The 16,218-nt window shown below is 47.6% G+C and overlaps 7 protein-coding genes across 7 annotated transcripts; 4 read left to right on the top strand and 3 right to left on the bottom strand.

The window, feature by feature from the left end:
* Positions 1-3,564: 3,564 nt before the first annotated feature.
* Positions 3,565-4,964, bottom strand: LY89DRAFT_429210 (RNA-binding domain-containing protein). The gene is made up of 4 exons (XM_018207457.1): positions 4,803-4,964; positions 4,596-4,719; positions 4,201-4,547; positions 3,565-4,149 (listed from the first exon to the last, which is right to left on the bottom strand). The coding sequence occupies exons 1-4, from the start codon at positions 4,846-4,848 to the stop codon at positions 3,758-3,760; spliced, it is 909 nt and encodes a 302-aa protein (XP_018075539.1). The 5' UTR covers positions 4,849-4,964; the 3' UTR covers positions 3,565-3,757.
* A 385-nt stretch (positions 4,965-5,349) lies between these two features.
* LY89DRAFT_715447 (DUF1793-domain-containing protein) lies at positions 5,350-8,150 on the bottom strand. The gene is made up of 3 exons (XM_018218207.1): positions 7,661-8,150; positions 6,573-7,607; positions 5,350-6,522 (listed from the first exon to the last, which is right to left on the bottom strand). Exons 1-3 carry the CDS (start codon positions 7,930-7,932, stop codon positions 5,397-5,399), a joined length of 2,433 nt encoding a protein of 810 aa, XP_018075538.1. The 5' UTR covers positions 7,933-8,150; the 3' UTR covers positions 5,350-5,396.
* Positions 8,151-8,321: 171 nt separating this feature from the next.
* On the top strand, positions 8,322-9,643 carry LY89DRAFT_609684 (NAD(P)-binding protein). The gene is made up of 2 exons (XM_018210527.1): positions 8,322-8,915; positions 8,966-9,643. The coding sequence occupies exons 1-2, from the start codon at positions 8,471-8,473 to the stop codon at positions 9,271-9,273; spliced, it is 753 nt and encodes a 250-aa protein (XP_018075537.1). The 5' UTR covers positions 8,322-8,470; the 3' UTR covers positions 9,274-9,643.
* Positions 9,644-9,970: 327 nt separating this feature from the next.
* LY89DRAFT_551756 (uncharacterized protein) lies at positions 9,971-10,525 on the top strand (the record flags this gene model as incomplete). The annotated part of the gene is made up of 2 exons (XM_018208311.1): positions 9,971-10,212; positions 10,264-10,525. Coding segments are annotated over 2 exons (504 nt in total), but the record flags the coding sequence as incomplete, so codon positions are not given.
* A 407-nt stretch (positions 10,526-10,932) lies between these two features.
* On the top strand, positions 10,933-13,549 carry LY89DRAFT_681783 (dimethylaniline monooxygenase (N-oxide forming)). The gene is made up of 10 exons (XM_018214369.1): positions 10,933-11,866; positions 11,921-11,941; positions 11,989-12,092; positions 12,142-12,318; positions 12,370-12,466; positions 12,522-12,593; positions 12,640-12,678; positions 12,732-12,982; positions 13,039-13,267; positions 13,324-13,549. The coding sequence occupies exons 1-10, from the start codon at positions 11,212-11,214 to the stop codon at positions 13,446-13,448; spliced, it is 1,770 nt and encodes a 589-aa protein (XP_018075535.1). The 5' UTR covers positions 10,933-11,211; the 3' UTR covers positions 13,449-13,549.
* A 240-nt stretch (positions 13,550-13,789) lies between these two features.
* On the top strand, positions 13,790-14,357 carry LY89DRAFT_681782 (uncharacterized protein). Its single transcript, XM_018214368.1, has 3 exons — positions 13,790-13,895; positions 13,975-14,122; positions 14,183-14,357. The coding sequence occupies exons 1-3, from the start codon at positions 13,891-13,893 to the stop codon at positions 14,279-14,281; spliced, it is 252 nt and encodes an 83-aa protein (XP_018075534.1). The 5' UTR covers positions 13,790-13,890; the 3' UTR covers positions 14,282-14,357.
* Positions 14,358-14,452: 95 nt separating this feature from the next.
* Positions 14,453-15,865, bottom strand: LY89DRAFT_778788 (SGNH hydrolase). Its single transcript, XM_018222242.1, has 5 exons — positions 15,710-15,865; positions 15,206-15,662; positions 15,122-15,149; positions 14,907-15,071; positions 14,453-14,857 (listed from the first exon to the last, which is right to left on the bottom strand). Exons 1-5 carry the CDS (start codon positions 15,797-15,799, stop codon positions 14,566-14,568), a joined length of 1,032 nt encoding a protein of 343 aa, XP_018075533.1. The 5' UTR covers positions 15,800-15,865; the 3' UTR covers positions 14,453-14,565.
* Positions 15,866-16,218: the final 353 nt, after the last annotated feature.

Genomic DNA, 16,218 nt, shown 5'->3' with positions numbered 1-16,218 from the left:
GCTGTGATTCGCATCCTTTGAGGTCGCGTACCAGGCCGCCGACTCAGCCTGCTCGTCTCGTGAAGTATATAATATTTTTTATTATGGGAGCTACAATTCTTGATTACCAAGAAGCGTACAGATTTGGTCCGGTACCAACGGAAAGAATTTTGCAGTTGAGTTGATATGTAGTCCTTGCGAGCTCAGCCTCACTGGGGCATATGGACATTGTCCAATCACAGTCGAATGTAGACGACCCAGCCTTACATAATTGGCACAAAACCGACAGAAATTTGTTGAGAGTATGACAGCAGGCTCTAAAGCCCCGAGGGCATCTGATAGGGTCTGTTACACTCACTGAGCCTCGTAAGATGCAAGTTCAAATTAATATAGTGACTCCAAGTCTTTTCCCTCTCTAAAGTCCTTTTTCGTTCATCCAACGAAAATAAGCCTCACCCAGGCAGTCTTCTAATATGTCACACATGACTTAATTCTTGAACGTCTGATAATTGTAATTCATTCTGCAACAGGAGGTTGTCTTACCCTACTTCCAAGTGGACGTTATGGCGTCTTAGTGGTAGTAAGTGTTGGCTAACAGCATTTCCCACGGACTTATAGACCCCTCATATGATCTCCACCTTCATGCACTTCTTCTCCTCGACTGCGTCTCCACGCATGATCCCATGCACATAAAAATCACCAATCACCAATCAACTCTCACTTCTCACCTCCCCTATTCCCCGGCACAAATGGTGTCTTCCCCCTTTTCACAACCACAACACAATGACCCATCCCCGCCAATTCCGGAGCAGGCCCAAAGGTCCAACATATCCATTCTTGGTAATGAACATGCTTCTCCTCTCTGCGCGAGCCAGCATCTTTGAGAGAACATTAGACCTCGTGTGCCTAGAGCCCAGCAAGGCATATCGAAACACAACTCGAGTTTCTCACCAATTCGCAAATTTCAGACATCTTTTGGAGCCCGATATGTGTGAAATATGACTCGAGATGCCATGCGAAACAGGAGGTTCCAAAGTTGCAGACTGCTGAGGCGAGGTGATGGCGTTCAGACAATGCTTCCGGGTCATACATTTCAAAGTTTGATCAATCGTGACTCATTTGTTCCCGAAACTTTCCTGTCTTACAAAAGCCCGATGCTCTGCGTGTTATCTATTTCTGCAGATGAAGCAACTTGAGCTCTTTTGGGGATGAATTGTTCTGGGTGTTTGATCTTGAAGTAGAATCGACCAGGGTTCAAATTTGTCTTGGGAGGCCATGACGGCTGGATCTTGGAAGGCAGTACTTCTACAGCTTCGATCGTCTCCGGTTTCGTTCGAGGAATCTCAGAACGAATTAAAGTTCTGACCATTTCATTTCATATTTCGTGACTGCAGACGGCTTCTCAGCAGAAAGCGCAAAATGCACAATCCGCGCAGAACGCGCACAGTGCACTCGGCCGAACTATGGAAATCGCTGACAGAACTTGATTCAAGAGAGTTAAACATTACTTAATAATAGCAGCAAATAACAAGTCTACGAAATTGAGAAAGCAGAGTTGGAAAGTAAAAGAGATATGAAGAGTGAAGAAGTCTTCGAGATCATGGCACTTGCAACTTCCTCCATCTATCTAATTAGATACACACGTGACTCGATCCTCATTAAATTCATTTTGTCTTTGGATTTTAGGCTGATTTGTACTTACAGATACGTATCTGCCGCCAGAAGACACGAGACGCGGGGCATGTCCTCCTCTTCGAGTGCTTGCTGGTCTCTGATGATGTACTTGGCCTATCGTGTGCCAGTGCTCCGAGTGGCGATCATTAGCCTTCTTGACCGATGTAAGAGCTCGTCGATTCCCGCGTGCCACTTATGAAAGACAGTAGCGAGATGTTCCGGAGTAACTGGGTAGCTGGTCTTTCTTCGGAATTGTTAATACAGCCGTTTCAACTCTGATTGTCCTTCAGCCTTGAGGACATTCTGTAGTTCATCAGGCTCAAAATGTTTGGAGAAGCATAGTAGGGTTAAAAGCATACTCTTGTCCTAGGATCATTGAGACTTTCAATGATAAATATGTGGAGAAATGTAAAGTAGAAATGGAAGTTTATTCATTTTTCAGTCGCAATACCTTCAAATCCTTACAACCAAAATGGAGTGATGCTGGAAAGAGTAAGTTACCGGTGTGGGCATGAAAAGAGAAAATGAGCACTTCTGGACAATACTGTAGAAATTAGGATACGATATAATTATTGTTCCAAAGTTTGTCGGACAATATAAATGGACTAAGTCTCAAGCGTGAACCAAAACGTTGAGACCAGCGACAGATAAAAAGCATTGAAAGCAAGGAGAAATGATAGTTTGCTGGCAAACTCAACCAGTGAATAAATTTCAATCATCCGAATCTTGCGAAATGATCCTCCATATCAGAAGACTCGTGGCAGCTGAATGTCCATCGTCGACTCTTGATATGGTTCTTCCAGAAGATGGACTTTTGGACCTTATGCTACGTTAACGAATAGGAGATTACACTTGTTCTGGAAAAGGAACCTTAATGCGGTAAGCAGTAGCGAGAGCAAGAAGCAAGAATAAAGAGCATCAAGACATCTGGATAATTCATTGTATTACTTATCAAGTATGGATCTAGGTCTAAGACCAAAGATGTCTCTGGCGAACTGGACCCCTGAGCGCCACACATTCCTTCTCCCCCCTGACATACCTAGCGTGCGCCAATCTCACTTTGTCAGTCACCAATGACATTCCCAAAACAACTCGAGACTGGCCAGTGAGCCTATTGAAATCTCTGTTTGTCAATAAAAAGTAGCAAAATTGTATAGCATTCTCAAGCTTGGCATTCATTGTCCAACGAATCAGCTCCTGCAAGGGTAGGTAATATCAGCCACCATATTTACATGTTTGAGGAATTACCTTATTTGCTCGCTGGTTTTTCATCTTACTGAGAATGTGAGCTGATTTGACCAGGGTCCAGAGCTTCAAGCATTGAATTGGCGAGAGCTCAAGGTGGTGTTTCATGCGTGATTTCTGGATATAATTGGAATGGCGATATATTGAGGGGAAATCTTTTACGATAAGTTGCCTAATCAGGGTTATAGCGCACAAGATGGCGGGGACAAGGCATGTGCATTATCAAGGCATCGGATATCGGACAATCGAGAAGCACGTTGGGAAAGTCGCTGCGAATTAGTGCTCGAATGCGAGTGGAAATAATGTTGATCACGGAATTGAGGTTGAGGCTTTGTGTGCTTTCGAATTTCTGCTCTGGCGACTAAAGACGAGAGACGACGAAGTCGAGACAGCTTCGAAAAGCAAGGCGGAAGGGCCGAAATTTTATGGTGAAAGAAGCTCAGCAATAGCTGAATAGTGGTACAAGGGGACATGATGGTGCTGAATCTCAGGGCTGATCGTGATGTGAAAGAACCTTCCAGGGAAAGATACCGAATCCCCTCATGGGATCGTTCTCAATGCTGTACCCGCCCGAATGACCGAACGTCGTGCCGAAGAGACCTATGATAAAAGCAGAAAGAAAATCCATCCGTAGAAGTCATGAATGACCGCATTATCGCTCGATCTGTCGAAAGTGAAATGACACGCTTTTTGTTCCGCCGCTCGCAGCTTTGGACCCTGATGAAGACAAATGAGAAAGAATGCACCAGTGGAAGTGCACCTGCATCAATGAAAGCCGCAGATCCAAAGCCCTTGTCGTGCAAAGTCGAGATCGTGCAGTTTAACGAGCAGGGCGCTCACCACCTGGTTTGGTCAGCAATCAATATTCACGACGGGAGAATCGATCTTCATCGAAGCCTCTACCTCCGTATGGTTCCCGGGCCTCTCCACGAGGAGCTGGATCACCATAGGCGGCTGGTGGAGCGGCATCGCGAGCTGAGCCACGTTCGCCACGCTCATAACGATCAGAGTATCCGCCACCACCTCCACGTCGGTCATCACCACCGCGGCCGTATCGATCATCACGGGAGTAGCGGTCGATGTTGCGAGGAGCATAGTCATCACGGTCTCTGCCATATCCGCGTTCACGATCGTCTCGGCGTCCTCCACCGTAGCCACGATCATAATCACGTCCACCATAGCCTCCGCGGCGGCGGTCATCGTAGCGGTCTCCATAACGACCTCCTCCTGGAGGGCCGTGGCGAGGGTCATCTTCTATAGCATTAGTTAGTGTGAAGACCAAAGGGAAATGGGAATACTAGCCTCTCTTTGGTGGACCGAAGTACTTGCCCGGGGTTGGGGTACGAGGTCGGGAGCGACGAGCCTTCTCGATGCTCAAGGTACGACCCTCGATAACCTCACCCTGAAGACCCTCCTTGGCGGCATCAGCTTGATCAGCAGTGACCATCTTGACGAAACCGAAACCACGAGACTCCTTCGTATGGGGATCAAGCATGATCTGGCACTTCTCGACGTCACCGTATTTCTCGAAGAGACGAGTGACCTCTTGCTCGGAGAGGCGTGGATGGATACCGGTGACGAACAGGTTGGAACCTGGGTTGACGGCACCATCATCTTGAGGAGCACCACGATCACCCTTGGGAGGACCACTGCAAGGTGTTAGAAGTTGTGACAATCAAAGGCGAGGTGGTACGAACCGAGACTCGGTGTGGCCGTTGCCATTAGGGGAAGCAGAGCGACGGGGATTGCCTCGAGGGCTTTCATTGCGACGAGTTGGGCGAGGAGATGCGCTGCGATCACGCTCGTAACGGGGAGCCTCGTCTGCGCGTCAAAGGTCAGTATCGCATTCGCAGAGCGATGGGAAGAGGAATAAAGAAGATGGGGACAGTGGGAAGACTGCATACCGTACTCACGCGTACCGTTCTCGTTCTCGTAATCCATGGAAGCCATTGCGAAGGACTTGTTGAATGTTGACAGGTGTAAAGGAGAGCTGAATAGGTCGAAGGATCTTTAAGAGTTATCGTGGGGATACAAGAGCGAAAGGTTGCTCAGATATCGCAGATCGATGGAAAGAAGGTTGTCAGAAGAGATCGACGATGAAAAGTTTGCGGAATGGTATCACAATCGAAGAGGTTGATGTGTCTCGTTGAGGTTGCGCAGGGTCAGTACGCAAAAACAATTTATGGTTTGTCAAATGGCGCTAGTCGCTTGTTGCCTAGCGGCAATCCCCAGGCTGAAACAATCCGATTATTTTCTCAGCAAGCGCAATCGTAAGGTCTACTCAGTGGTAAGGGTCTATTTGGACTTTTAAAATACGAGTACCTTTCGACTGCAATCTTCTGTTATCGTGTCTGTGGTTCTTCTTTGTCTCCTGTGGTGAATGATCACGTGTCCACGCGGCAAAGGTTGTGACGAGAGATGTTAGGGTATGCAAATAGAAGAGGCTCATTTCTGCTCTTTATGTATTCGTTGCTTGCTATTCACTTTTGTATGTTGGTCTACAATTCACCATCACGTCCTCCTCCACCAACAAATTCCTTTGCCGGCTCGTCATCCAAGAAGCTGAGAGCCTCGACAGCCTTTCCACCACAAGCGCGCTCCAGAGCCAAAAATGCAAAGTGACCACCAACCACAGGTCTAGCCTTGAAGGCAATGCCTGGGAATCCACCGTCTCCTTCTGTGTCGTACAAATCCGTCAATGGTAGATCCGTTGAGGTTTCATTCACCCATAGAGCGATGGAGTCCACTATTTCCTCTCGTACTTGTTTGCTTGAGACAGCAACAGCAAAGAATTCCCAATCACTCTTTGCATATAGATGTCGACTGTCCAGTGGCAGGCCATATCTTTGTCGGACGTTGTGGTACCAGTCACTCTGAGTCTTGTAGATTTTGGAATCTACAAAACCAGTTCTCGATGCGCCTGGGGCAATGAGAGGCTTCTGTCCAGCTTGTGCTTCCACAGAGCTTGATGGCAAGTGGAAGCATAGTAGAGAGTCTGCAAACAGGTTGTAGAGAGTTGTCCAACTGCCAAACCATGTATATGCCAATTTAGCATGGGTGCCTTCTCTGGACATGGCAAATTCTTGCTCCCACTTCTTAATGTAGGTCTCGGAAACATTGCGATAGTACTTCGCATCCGCATCTTCTCCAACCAATTCCGAGATCTCAGACATGGCTCGAATACCAATAATACCTTTCAAGGCAAGGTTGGTTTGATTTGCTAGCCAGCCAGCAAAATCGTCTGTTGAAAGTTGATTGCTGGGAATTAAGGCCTCACGTACGAGATAACCAGTCCATTGCTTCCAGAGTTTGTATGATTTCTCAACCCACTTGCGTGCTTGCTTATCACCTTTTGCTGAGATTGGGCCACCAAATGTATCATCCATTCCATCGGCATCGACGTAAAGGGAAATCGAGCCGGTCGCAGATTCAATGTGCTTTTGGTTGCCTGTAGCAGACCAGATGCTTGCAGGTTCAGTGTCGTACTTGAGTGAGTTGACGAGAGCAAGACCCATGATGAGCATGTTTCCACATTCTTCCACGGGCATGTATTCGTCTCTGCCATCCGGATGTCCTGTTGCGTTGGGAAAGCTAGCTCCAAGATCGTGCATGCTATAATCATTCCTGAACACAAATTAGTAACAGCTATAGCCTTATTCTAGATGCAGACTTACGGATACTGGCCGCTCAATTGGTGCTCAATCAATGGTTCCATTAGCCAAGCCAACCACTTTGGATTGGTGTACAAGAAGAACGGAAATGCAGGATAGATGACATCGACAGTATTCATGTTACCATCTGATGATATTTCCTTGAAGAAGATGACGGGATCGTCAGGCGTTCCAGCAAAGCTGCAAGCTCCCAGAACTTGACGAGCACTTAGCGCAAGAATATCTTTATAATCCTCAGAGCCAGATACTAATGCATCCTTCTCAAGCTGTCCAGAGTAGTTACTTGCCAATTTGAAAGCTTTGTCGAAGTCATGATAATGGAAATCGAGAACTTCATCTGCTGTCAGATAGTATGAGGCCCACAATGGTTTCATCAAAGTCATCCCTCGAGCCGACGCGAATTGGATGACTGGATCCTGGACATGGGCAATCGTGAAGAGAACGCTGTCATAGCTCTTGCTACCTGTAGCAGAGGTACCATTGAGCTTGAATGACTTGGCGAAAGCAAATACCGGCTCCTCGTCCATAATTGAACGGAAGTTGCCATCGACAACATTCTGCAATGTTCCAGTTCGAGAGAATCTTTGTCGAAGAAGTGCAGAAGTACCAGCTTCATGGCGGACATCTCCTGGAGCGGTAAAGTAGAGTGTTCCCCATTCTCCTCGATCGGCGTCTTCGGTCAGGAGCTGCTCTACTCTCCTCTTGACTTTCCAAGTCTTCAAGGGAGCTTTCTTGTTTGCTGCGGGACTCGGACCCTGGCTGAGCTCCCAAACTATCTCATTCCCTCTGTTGGCACTGACCCATAATCCGTTCATGTCAATGTAGATATCAACATCGAAGCTCCCAGCAACATATACAGTTAAATATGAAGCTGGGATGGCTTGTCGAAGAGTCGAGGTCGGAGTAATCGGGGAGAGGAAGGAGAGGATGAGCTCGACAGGATCATGAGCATAGTTTCCTGATGGAATTTCATAGGTCAGGTTGGTTGTTGAAGCATCGAAAGTAGCTCCCAAGTAAGTGGGGTAAGAAACATTGAAGCTATTTCAATCATTCATCAGCACCTGGACAATCCCATCAATTGAAGCACCAACCTCTCTCCGGACTTTGGCAATGAATCCTGAGGTCTGCCGAGCAGTGGAAATACTGTGTCCGAACTTGGAACTGCAGCAAGGATAGACAGTCCCACCTCCTGCCCAGTCCAGAATATCGGCCACTTTTCCCAGGGGTCGTTCCTCGCATTGCCCAGCCAGGTACTCAGATATGGGTTCCGTACAATAAGAGGTATAACAGGAGGTGTCAAAGTCGAAGCTTCAGCTCCGTGCAAAGCTGCAGAAGCAGCAAGAATAAACGTCGTCCAGCGCATCGTGGAAGCTGGAATCCTTCAAGAGCTCAAGCCCCGCTATTGTTGTTCTCGAAACAAATGCTCTGAATCATGAAGGTAAGCAGTAAAAAGTAGCAGAACCAAAAGCTTCTAAGCCCATGAAGTGTTCAAAAAGAGTTTGGTATAAAATGGTACACAAAATGAAACAGTCGAAGCTTATTCACGCCGTCGACGGACGAGTCCATCCTGACCGAGGGACTATGCGGTCATGCGACCCGCAAAAGTGAAACCAAACCAGAATCTGGGGAAAGCGCATAAAAATAAGCCCATTTATGCAAGGTTTTATGCACATTTCCTCGGCGATAACTATTTCCACGAGCCAACAGCGTTTTCAGCGCACTTCCATACGCTTCATCCAAAAGGGAAGGAGGGGTATTCTGTGCTGTGCTGCCTCACTTCAGATGAACACAAGTGTGTTATACAGATAAAATAGATAAATACGTTTGATTTCTTCTCCTTGTACCACTATTACAATACTTTAATTTGTCTTCCCACAACACCTGCGAGCCACGAGACCAAGATGTCCATGGAAGGCAAGATCATCGCTATCACTGGAGGTGCATCTGGTATCGGTTTAGCGACCGCAAAGCTCATCTCATCTCGTGGTGCCACGGTCTGTGTAGCAGACAGAGATCCATCAGCTCTCGATGCAACACAGTACCATTTTTCGAACTTGAAGGTTCCCTTCTCTGTTACCCAGTTGGATGTCACAGATCGCGCGGCAGTTGACAAATGGATCAACGACATCGTGGAGAAATATGGCGTTTTGGATGGAGCTGCAAATTGTGCCGGGATTATTGGGAAGCAGCATGGAATTACAAAGATCACGGAGTTGGAAGATGAGGAGTATGACAGAATCATCGCCGTCAATTTGACGGGCATGATGTATTGCTTGAGAGCGGAACTGAGGAAGATTTCAGATCAAGGATCAATTGTGAACATTGCTTCAATTCAAGGAGTGATGGGTGAGTGTTCTCCATCTCAATAAGAAACTCAGAAGCTCAAAGTTGCGCAGGCTTCGCAGGAAGTGCTGCATATGTGGCAAGTAAGCACGGAGTCGTTGGTCTCACACGATCTGCTGCTAAAGAATTCGGAGACCGTGGAATCCGTGTGAATGCCATTGCACCGGGGTCTATATTTACTCCACTCTTGCAAAAAGCTCAAGAAGCAACTCCAGATGAACCAGTTGGTACGCCACCTTGCGCTATCAAACGGCTTGGCACAGCGGAAGAAGTAGCCAGCATCATCGCGTTTCTCTTAGGACCAGAGAGTACCTATATTTCAGGCTCGGTCCACGGCGTAGACGGCGGCTGGGCTTGCTAGACAAGCAAGTGTTGAAGGGCGTTTCCAGTCTCATTCTGGTTATCAAGCGTTGAGTTTGAGGGAGTCATGCCTAACGCTGCTGTCTTTATTGTACAGTTTTTCTCAGAGCACCTAGACTTCTTACTTCCGCGTTACTAGTGATTTGTGTCCATCTTCGGTTTTGCTTCCTTTAGGGCAGTCCTACTGTATCATGCAGCTAATGCTTAGAGCCCCCCCCTCAAGCTGACTGTAGTCGCGCTTTACTTCCAATAGGTATCAAAATACCCACAAGCGAGGTTGATGAATATGGGACCGACTTCTCTTAATTTGTTGGTTGTAAGACCTCATATACAAGACCAAGCTTGAATTCCAAGTATATTAAACTCTTTAGAGTTGCTGCTCTTTTATTTTGTCGCAATTCTGATCTTATTCTTAATACTACCAATCTCTTTAGAGCTGATGCTTCTCCAAAACCTAAACTACTGAGTAGCTGTTTTCATCTGGCTGTCAATATTTCAGCCAATCCTGAGGAGAAATGAACGAAGAATTCTTGATAGATCCCTTCTCAATGTCCGCAAATCATATCACCAACATATCAACTCCGACTCCGCCAATACCGGCCACAAACCCATCATCGACAGCCACCATTGCCCAGACACCGAGAACCCCTTCACCGAAATCCAAACCAGGAAATTCAAATAACGAGAACTACAAACGCCTCTCGCCCACTGACCTCCAAGCAGTCCGTCTTGCTCTCGGCGCTACCTCTGCTTCGAACCCCGACTCCCTCATCCAACCCACGCATATCATATGGCCACCATCACACCTACCACCAGGTCTCTATCATGATGTTCTCCGATCTCTCACTATTTCCAGATACCAATACCTCCTCATAGCCTTGATCTTCAACACCTTTCTCATCATCCAACTCCTTCTCGGCGCCTCCCTCACAGCCTTGGGGTCAATATCCACATCTACTTTCTCATCAGATTCAACAGTTGCTCGCACCAGCGCTACCACATCATCTCTCAGCTACAAGACCAGTATAATAATCACTAGTCTAGCTGCTGCGAACACAGTCGTAGCTGGTCTCATAGCGCTGTTACACAACGGCGGGTTACCATCGAAGTACCGCATGGCATGGAAAGAGTACGGGATGGTGGAGATGCAGGTTAATGAGGTGTTGGAACTCGGGCTTGTGAGAGAGGGGTGGGGCGTCGATGAGGTTGTTGAGTGGTGTTTTGGACTCTATTGGGATGCTAGGAGGAAGGTTGAAGGTGGTGGATTAGATCCAAAGGCTGGTGTAACGAGCGGGGTTACTGGGAGTGGTGAGGGGTTTGTTTGATGGTTTTGTGCATGTGGCAGGGTACTGGGTTAAACATGTTTTTGGTTACTTGAAATTCGAACCATTTTTGTACGCATGCTACGAAGAGAATGCTTAAATTGGTGACATGACACTAATGTAATGTGCAACAAAACCGTTGGACTAGTTTATGACATATTGTACCACGAGCAAAGAAACTAACCACGAACTATCACAAGCCTTATCTACTATACTACCATCAGGAGACCACAAGCCAAAAACTTCGATGAAATGCCGACATATCGGACGGTAGCCGAGTACCGAGCCAAACATTTATCGCAAATTTCACGTCCCCTTTCTCCACAACACATCAACAGGCTCACCTCAAAACGACGATAAGTTTTTTGACTAGTCATGAGCTCGTCTTTGTTAGCTTACAGCTACTCCGCATCCAGAATGTCGGGAGCGATACCCCGACCCCACAATTTTGCTCCAAGGCGATCTCCTCCCCGAACTCAATTAAGTCCGCTCTGTATCTAGCATTCGGCTCTCATCACAAGTGCGTATATCTAATATAAAACATCCTTCGTCATACTGAGCATGCTCAACCCAAAAACGACTCTCAATTAAGAAATCCACTTTCTCCCATCTCAGATATGTCCACACTAGTCAACTACCCCTGTGCCCTACCAACAACCCCAATACCAACCACCATCAACTCACTCTCCATCGCCCAACAACTCACACCCAAACTACCTCACCTCACCCCACAAGACTTCGCCCAAGACGCCCTATGGCGCGACATCTTCGCCCTAACCGGCACCCTCCGCACCTTCCACTCCGCTACCTCCGTATCAGCAGCCTGGACCGAGACATCTCTCCGAGCAAAAGTGCATTCATTTACACTAGAACCGGGTTCTGTGCGCGTAGTCCGCTTACCGCAGGGCTCAGCTTGGATTGAAGCTCGATTCTCGTTTGAGACGGGGGCTACGCCGGCGACGTTTTGTACTGCTATTGTTTCCTTGGTGCCAGACCAGGATGGAGAGTGGAGGATTTGGGTGTTGAGGACGGTCTTGGAGCAATTGAAGGGTCAGCCAGATGTGGATGTTTTGCAGCCTGTGACGGAGTTGAAGAATGGTTATGTGAATGGGGAGGGTGAAAAGGGGCATTTTGATTGTGTTGTTATTGGGGGAGGGTTGGCGGGACTTAGTACGGGTGGGAGGTTGAAGGCTCTTGGGGTGTCTTATGTTGTGTTGGATAAAAATAGGAATGTGGGTGATAATTGGAAATTGAGGTATGGCTCGGCAAGATGTAAGTCATTCAAAGCTCCCAAGATCCTGTGCCGGGTTACTGACATTGAAAAAGTGCATACGAATAGAGAATATGGTGAGTAAATCAAAGTCAATCGAGGATTTGGCTCTAATGTGGTCAAGGTCATCTACCTTTTGAGCGAACATTCGGTCCGGAGTACGAAGAATATCTCTCAAAAGACGATCTGGCCAAGGGTTATGCAGCATGGGTAAAGAAATTCGAAATCGTGAGTCCACAATACCCCTTTAGACTTTACTCAGACTGAGCATCATCAGAACATCTGGTTAGGAACAATCGTTGAATCTGGAACTTGGGATTCATCCAAACATCTCTGGACTTTGAGGCTCAGACAAGACGACGAAAATGATCGCCTCATCACTGCTTCATTTATGGTGCTAGCAGGTGGAGCTGGAGGACAAGTTCCTGTCTCACCACCGCCGTATCAAGATAGAGTAAAGGAGTGATGTACCTCCTTTTTCGCTTTTTACTTACTTCTCGATCAGGACGTTTTCGAAGGCACCACATTGCATTCAGCAGAGTACACTACTCCAGCACAATGGAAGGGAAAGCACGGAGTGGTTGTTGGAACAGCAAATACAGGTATTCGATTCATCCCAATCGCCTATCATGAAGCAGCAGCAGCTCACTTTAAAAGCACACGATGTAGCAGACGATATGCTCCAAGCCGGACTCGCGTCCGTGACAATGATCCAAAGATCAAAAACCTGTAAGTCCAAAATCCCCTTTCTAGAACATCCATTTACAAGAAAAAGACATCCTCCCAGCCGAATACTACAAAAAGGTCTCGTCCCGTAAGTAGCCTCTCTTTTCTCCGAAACCAATTCAACATAACATCCCCAAACAGTAAGCTACAACGCCACAAACCCAACCGAAGTAGCCGATCGAGGATCCCTCACCACCCCCTTCGGAGTCGCGGACCTCATGAGCCAAGCCGTACTCCACGACATGGCGAGCAAAGAATCAGAGCGCTTCGATTCCCTCGAACGAGCTGGGTTCAAGACCGAGCGGTACGGGAATATACAGGAGCATATTCTTGTACGGCTTGGGGGTCATTATATGGATGTTGGGGCTTCGAAGAAGATTGCTGCTGGTTTGGTAGGTTTTCTACTAATCCCTTGACATGAGATGAAGATGCTGAGAAAGAGGCTCAGATCAAAGTCAAATCCGACACTCTTCCTGTCCGCTACGTGAAAGATGGTCTGATATTCAGTGATGGGACGCATCTCAAAGCGGACGTAATAGTCTTTGCGACTGGCTTCGTGGGAAATATGAGAGAGCAAGTTGAGCAGCTCTTTGGTTCTGAGATCGGGGACCAGGTTGGAGACTTCTGGACCTTGGACAAGGAAGGAGAGCTGAAAGCTGCGTTCAAACCTACTGGTCGTAAGTTATCTCCGAATTCTTAATAGATGATGAGATCTAAGCTGATATGAATACAGACCCCGCAATTTGGCTTCACGGAGGCACGATTGGGCAAGGGAGATATTACTCGAGGTTCATTGCTTTACAGATCAAAGCAAAGCTCTTGGGGACACCATTACCATTGTACGAGAAAACGCCATAGACAAAAATTCACTAGCCGCGAAATAATTCTCTCCATAGTAGCTAGGCATAGCATAGTAGTTGCCGGATCCCGGATATACCGTCAAAAATTCAAGCTTAAACCCACCCCTCCTCCAGCACCAACCGCGCCACCTTGTCTTCACCCACCTGCAGCTTAACCAACAATCACCATCTTATCTTAATCTCGATCTCCATTCTCCAAATACAGGCATCCAGAATTTAATTTGCCTTCATGACGACGGAAAAAGAATCCCGTCCTATCAGATCTCCAAGTGGGGTAATACTGTTACAGACGTGACGTCAACATCAAGACTACATCATATGCTGATAGAATCCTTATCTATTTACACATCTCATATAATTCTATTCTCCCGTCTAATATCCTCAAACCTAACAAAATCTTCTACAACACCTGAAAAAAAGAAACAATCGAAACATCAAGAATGGAGTTCGTCCCCATCCCCCATCCCTCATCTCCTCCCCCTTTCCTCGCTCGCTACGACAAACTAACCGCTTCCCCCCCACAGCTCAAACACAAACACCACCACGGGCCCAACCGCCGGATACGATAACAACGTCGACCAGAATTTCGGCGAGACGGGGAAGAAGGAGGGAGTCATGAGTAAAATCAAGGATAAGTTGATGCCGAGCGGGCCGGGGGAGACTGATACTTCGGTATGTATTTTATTGTTCGAGGGAAAGGGGGGAATATGCTGATGCTTTGGGGGGATGTAGGGTATTGATGCGAGGAATGCGGCTAGTCATGTACATCATGCGAGCCATGGGGGACAGGAGAGGCATGATCAGGCGAATTCGGATTTGAATCGGGAGTAGAGGGTTTTGAGGCTGAGAAGAAGTGGTTTGAGGGGGTTGGAGAAGAGGATACCCATACTGTACGACGAGAGATACATTTAGCTCGTATGCAATAATTTACGTTGCTATGAGAGAACTTGAAAATGAAGAAGCAGGAAATGCTTGATAAAATCTTACTTTTTATGTCCAAGACGTGGATGGTGCTTCGTGAATAATCTCTTCACATTAGGTTATTAAACTCATCACCACACCAAGACCCTCTATAACCCTCTCTTCCACACCACCTCCCTCCTTCCCTTTCCCCATCAAATAGGCAACGTCCCATTCGCCAAAATACACGTCCCAAGCACACTCCCCTCCAACCTCGCCGTCGCATTACTCACCAAACCCCCCAACCCACTCGTCCCACACTTCAACCCCAACACAAAGCTCTGCGCCACCACATCCGCCAGGTACGGCGCCGTATGCGTATGATCCATCGGATAATTAGCATCTACTATCTCCGGGCCCAGATTCTTCATGGCTTGAGCCGCGTATTGGCCATGAGGGACAAAATAGACGCCTGCTGAGGGGCCGCCGAGTTCGGTTACGGAGAGCCTGGGATGGATGTCAGTTTTTAGGGAAGAAGATGGGGAAAGGGTGGTACCAAGAGTAATAAGTAAAACGATCAGGGGTATAACTATAATTGCCCGTTTCCCACGGATTATCAGGCGTCGGCGAGGAAAGGATAACTTTCGCTCCTAGCGAGAGATACATCTCAGATGCATCTTTCAGGTACGTAGGATACGTCAACACGATCTCCGAGACATTTCTATACTCATTAGCTCTATGTCCTCTCTACCCCAAACTCTCATCACTTACGCATAAACAGTAGGACAAGTCTGATTCCCTATTGTCTCCCCATTAGCCCACCATCCCCTCCCTTTCAAGAACGAGAAAACAAACCAGCACCAGGACAATCTGCCCTCCCATTATCATCCGCCGCTGGATACGGACTACCCCCATCATTATGCCCAAACTCAATGACGACCCAATCTCCCGGCTTAACCTTCTCAGCAATCGCCTCAAAGCGCCCCTCTCTCGTAAAACTCCTTGCACTGCGTCCCGCATACGCGGAATTATTGACGAACGCTACGGAGGGGGGAAAGCTGTATTGGAGATATTGGCCCCAGCCTTCGGTGCCGTTGTGGCCGCCGCCTGGGGCCTCGGTGCTGTCGCCTGCGAGCCAGATGGTGGGTATTCGGGGCGTGGATGTCGGCGTCGGGAGACAGGAGCACGCAGAAAGAATCTGAGAGGTCGTTGAGGGGGATGTGCATGCTGTTGCCCAAGTAGGGAGGGAGGTAATTGTTGGTGTTGCTGTATATGCTGAACAAAACTCGGATCCGGATTGGATTACTGCTCTCTAAGAACAATTAACAGTTGAGTTTATGAGCAAGATTAGGGACTTACTAGACAATTATCATGACTGCAGTCTCGTTCTTGCAAAGAACTCGCCCTGGCCAGGGAAAGAGACACAGAGAGGAGCATAAGAGATTTCATGACGACTGATTCACAATTCAATAAAATTAACCAAGCACTTCAGGGAACTACCCAATATACTTATACTCCCCTCCCGCTCCTAACTCCAAACCGTCCCTCAAATCATCCTTCTTCCTAAGCCCGCCCTACGATCCCATCATCCACAAATCAACTCGCCCCAAACCTCAACCCCACCACATCCCCAGATCTACATCCCTCTTCCCCATACCCTAACGCAAGAAGAAAAGAGAACAACATTCCCCCGACACCAAAGCAAGGTACCGGCACAACCATCCACAATTCAGCCACCAACAAGATCTCGCGCGGGCAAAATCTGACTTTAAGCATGAGGCTGACCCGTGACCCCGCGAAAGGCGATCTGGGGAGCTCGGGGGATTGGGGCCCGAAAGCAGACGGACGAGAGGATAGGGGGTTTTTTT

The sequence above is a fragment of the Mollisia scopiformis genome, assembly GCF_001500285.1.
Source record: "Mollisia scopiformis unplaced genomic scaffold LY89scaffold_5, whole genome shotgun sequence".
Classification (NCBI taxonomy): Eukaryota; Fungi; Ascomycota; class Leotiomycetes; order Helotiales; family Mollisiaceae; genus Mollisia; species Mollisia scopiformis.
The sequence above is the reverse complement of the archived record's forward strand: the minus strand, read 5'-3'. Positions and strand labels throughout refer to the sequence as shown.

Excerpts from the sequence above, each read along its gene's own strand:
- LY89DRAFT_429210 (XM_018207457.1), bottom strand. The coding sequence starts at position 4,848 with ATGGCTTCCATGGATTACGAGAACGAGAACGGTACGCGTGAGTACG. Across the intron at positions 4,720-4,802 it reads GAACGGTACGCGTGAGTACG|ACGAGGCTCCCCGTTACGAG; the intron begins GTATGCAGTCTT and ends TTTGACGCGCAG. Across the intron at positions 4,548-4,595 it reads AACGGCCACACCGAGTCTCG|TGGTCCTCCCAAGGGTGATC; the intron begins GTTCGTACCACC and ends AACACCTTGCAG.
- LY89DRAFT_715447 (XM_018218207.1), bottom strand. The coding sequence starts at position 7,932 with ATGCGCTGGACGACGTTTATTCTTGCTGCTTCTGCAGCTTTGCACGGA. Across the intron at positions 7,608-7,660 it reads TTGCCAAAGTCCGGAGAGAG|CTTCAATGTTTCTTACCCCA; the intron begins GTTGGTGCTTCA and ends TGATTGAAATAG. Across the intron at positions 6,523-6,572 it reads CAATTGAGCGGCCAGTATCC|GAATGATTATAGCATGCACG; the intron begins GTAAGTCTGCAT and ends ATTTGTGTTCAG.
- LY89DRAFT_609684 (XM_018210527.1), top strand. The coding sequence starts at position 8,471 with ATGTCCATGGAAGGCAAGATCATCGCTATCACTGGAGGTGCATCTGGT. Across the intron at positions 8,916-8,965 it reads TTCAATTCAAGGAGTGATGG|GCTTCGCAGGAAGTGCTGCA; the intron begins GTGAGTGTTCTC and ends AAAGTTGCGCAG.
- LY89DRAFT_681783 (XM_018214369.1), top strand. The coding sequence starts at position 11,212 with ATGTCCACACTAGTCAACTACCCCTGTGCCCTACCAACAACCCCAATA. Across the intron at positions 12,679-12,731 it reads CTACAAAAAGGTCTCGTCCC|TAAGCTACAACGCCACAAAC; the intron begins GTAAGTAGCCTC and ends ATCCCCAAACAG. Across the intron at positions 13,268-13,323 it reads TGCGTTCAAACCTACTGGTC|ACCCCGCAATTTGGCTTCAC; the intron begins GTAAGTTATCTC and ends ATATGAATACAG.
- LY89DRAFT_681782 (XM_018214368.1), top strand. Across the intron at positions 14,123-14,182 it reads CGGGGGAGACTGATACTTCG|GGTATTGATGCGAGGAATGC; the intron begins GTATGTATTTTA and ends GGGGGGATGTAG.
- LY89DRAFT_778788 (XM_018222242.1), bottom strand. The coding sequence starts at position 15,799 with ATGAAATCTCTTATGCTCCTCTCTGTGTCTCTTTCCCTGGCCAGGGCG. Across the intron at positions 15,150-15,205 it reads GGCAGATTGTCCTGGTGCTG|GGAATCAGACTTGTCCTACT; the intron begins GTTTGTTTTCTC and ends GGGAGACAATAG. Across the intron at positions 15,072-15,121 it reads ACTTGTCCTACTGTTTATGC|AAATGTCTCGGAGATCGTGT; the intron begins GTAAGTGATGAG and ends TAATGAGTATAG.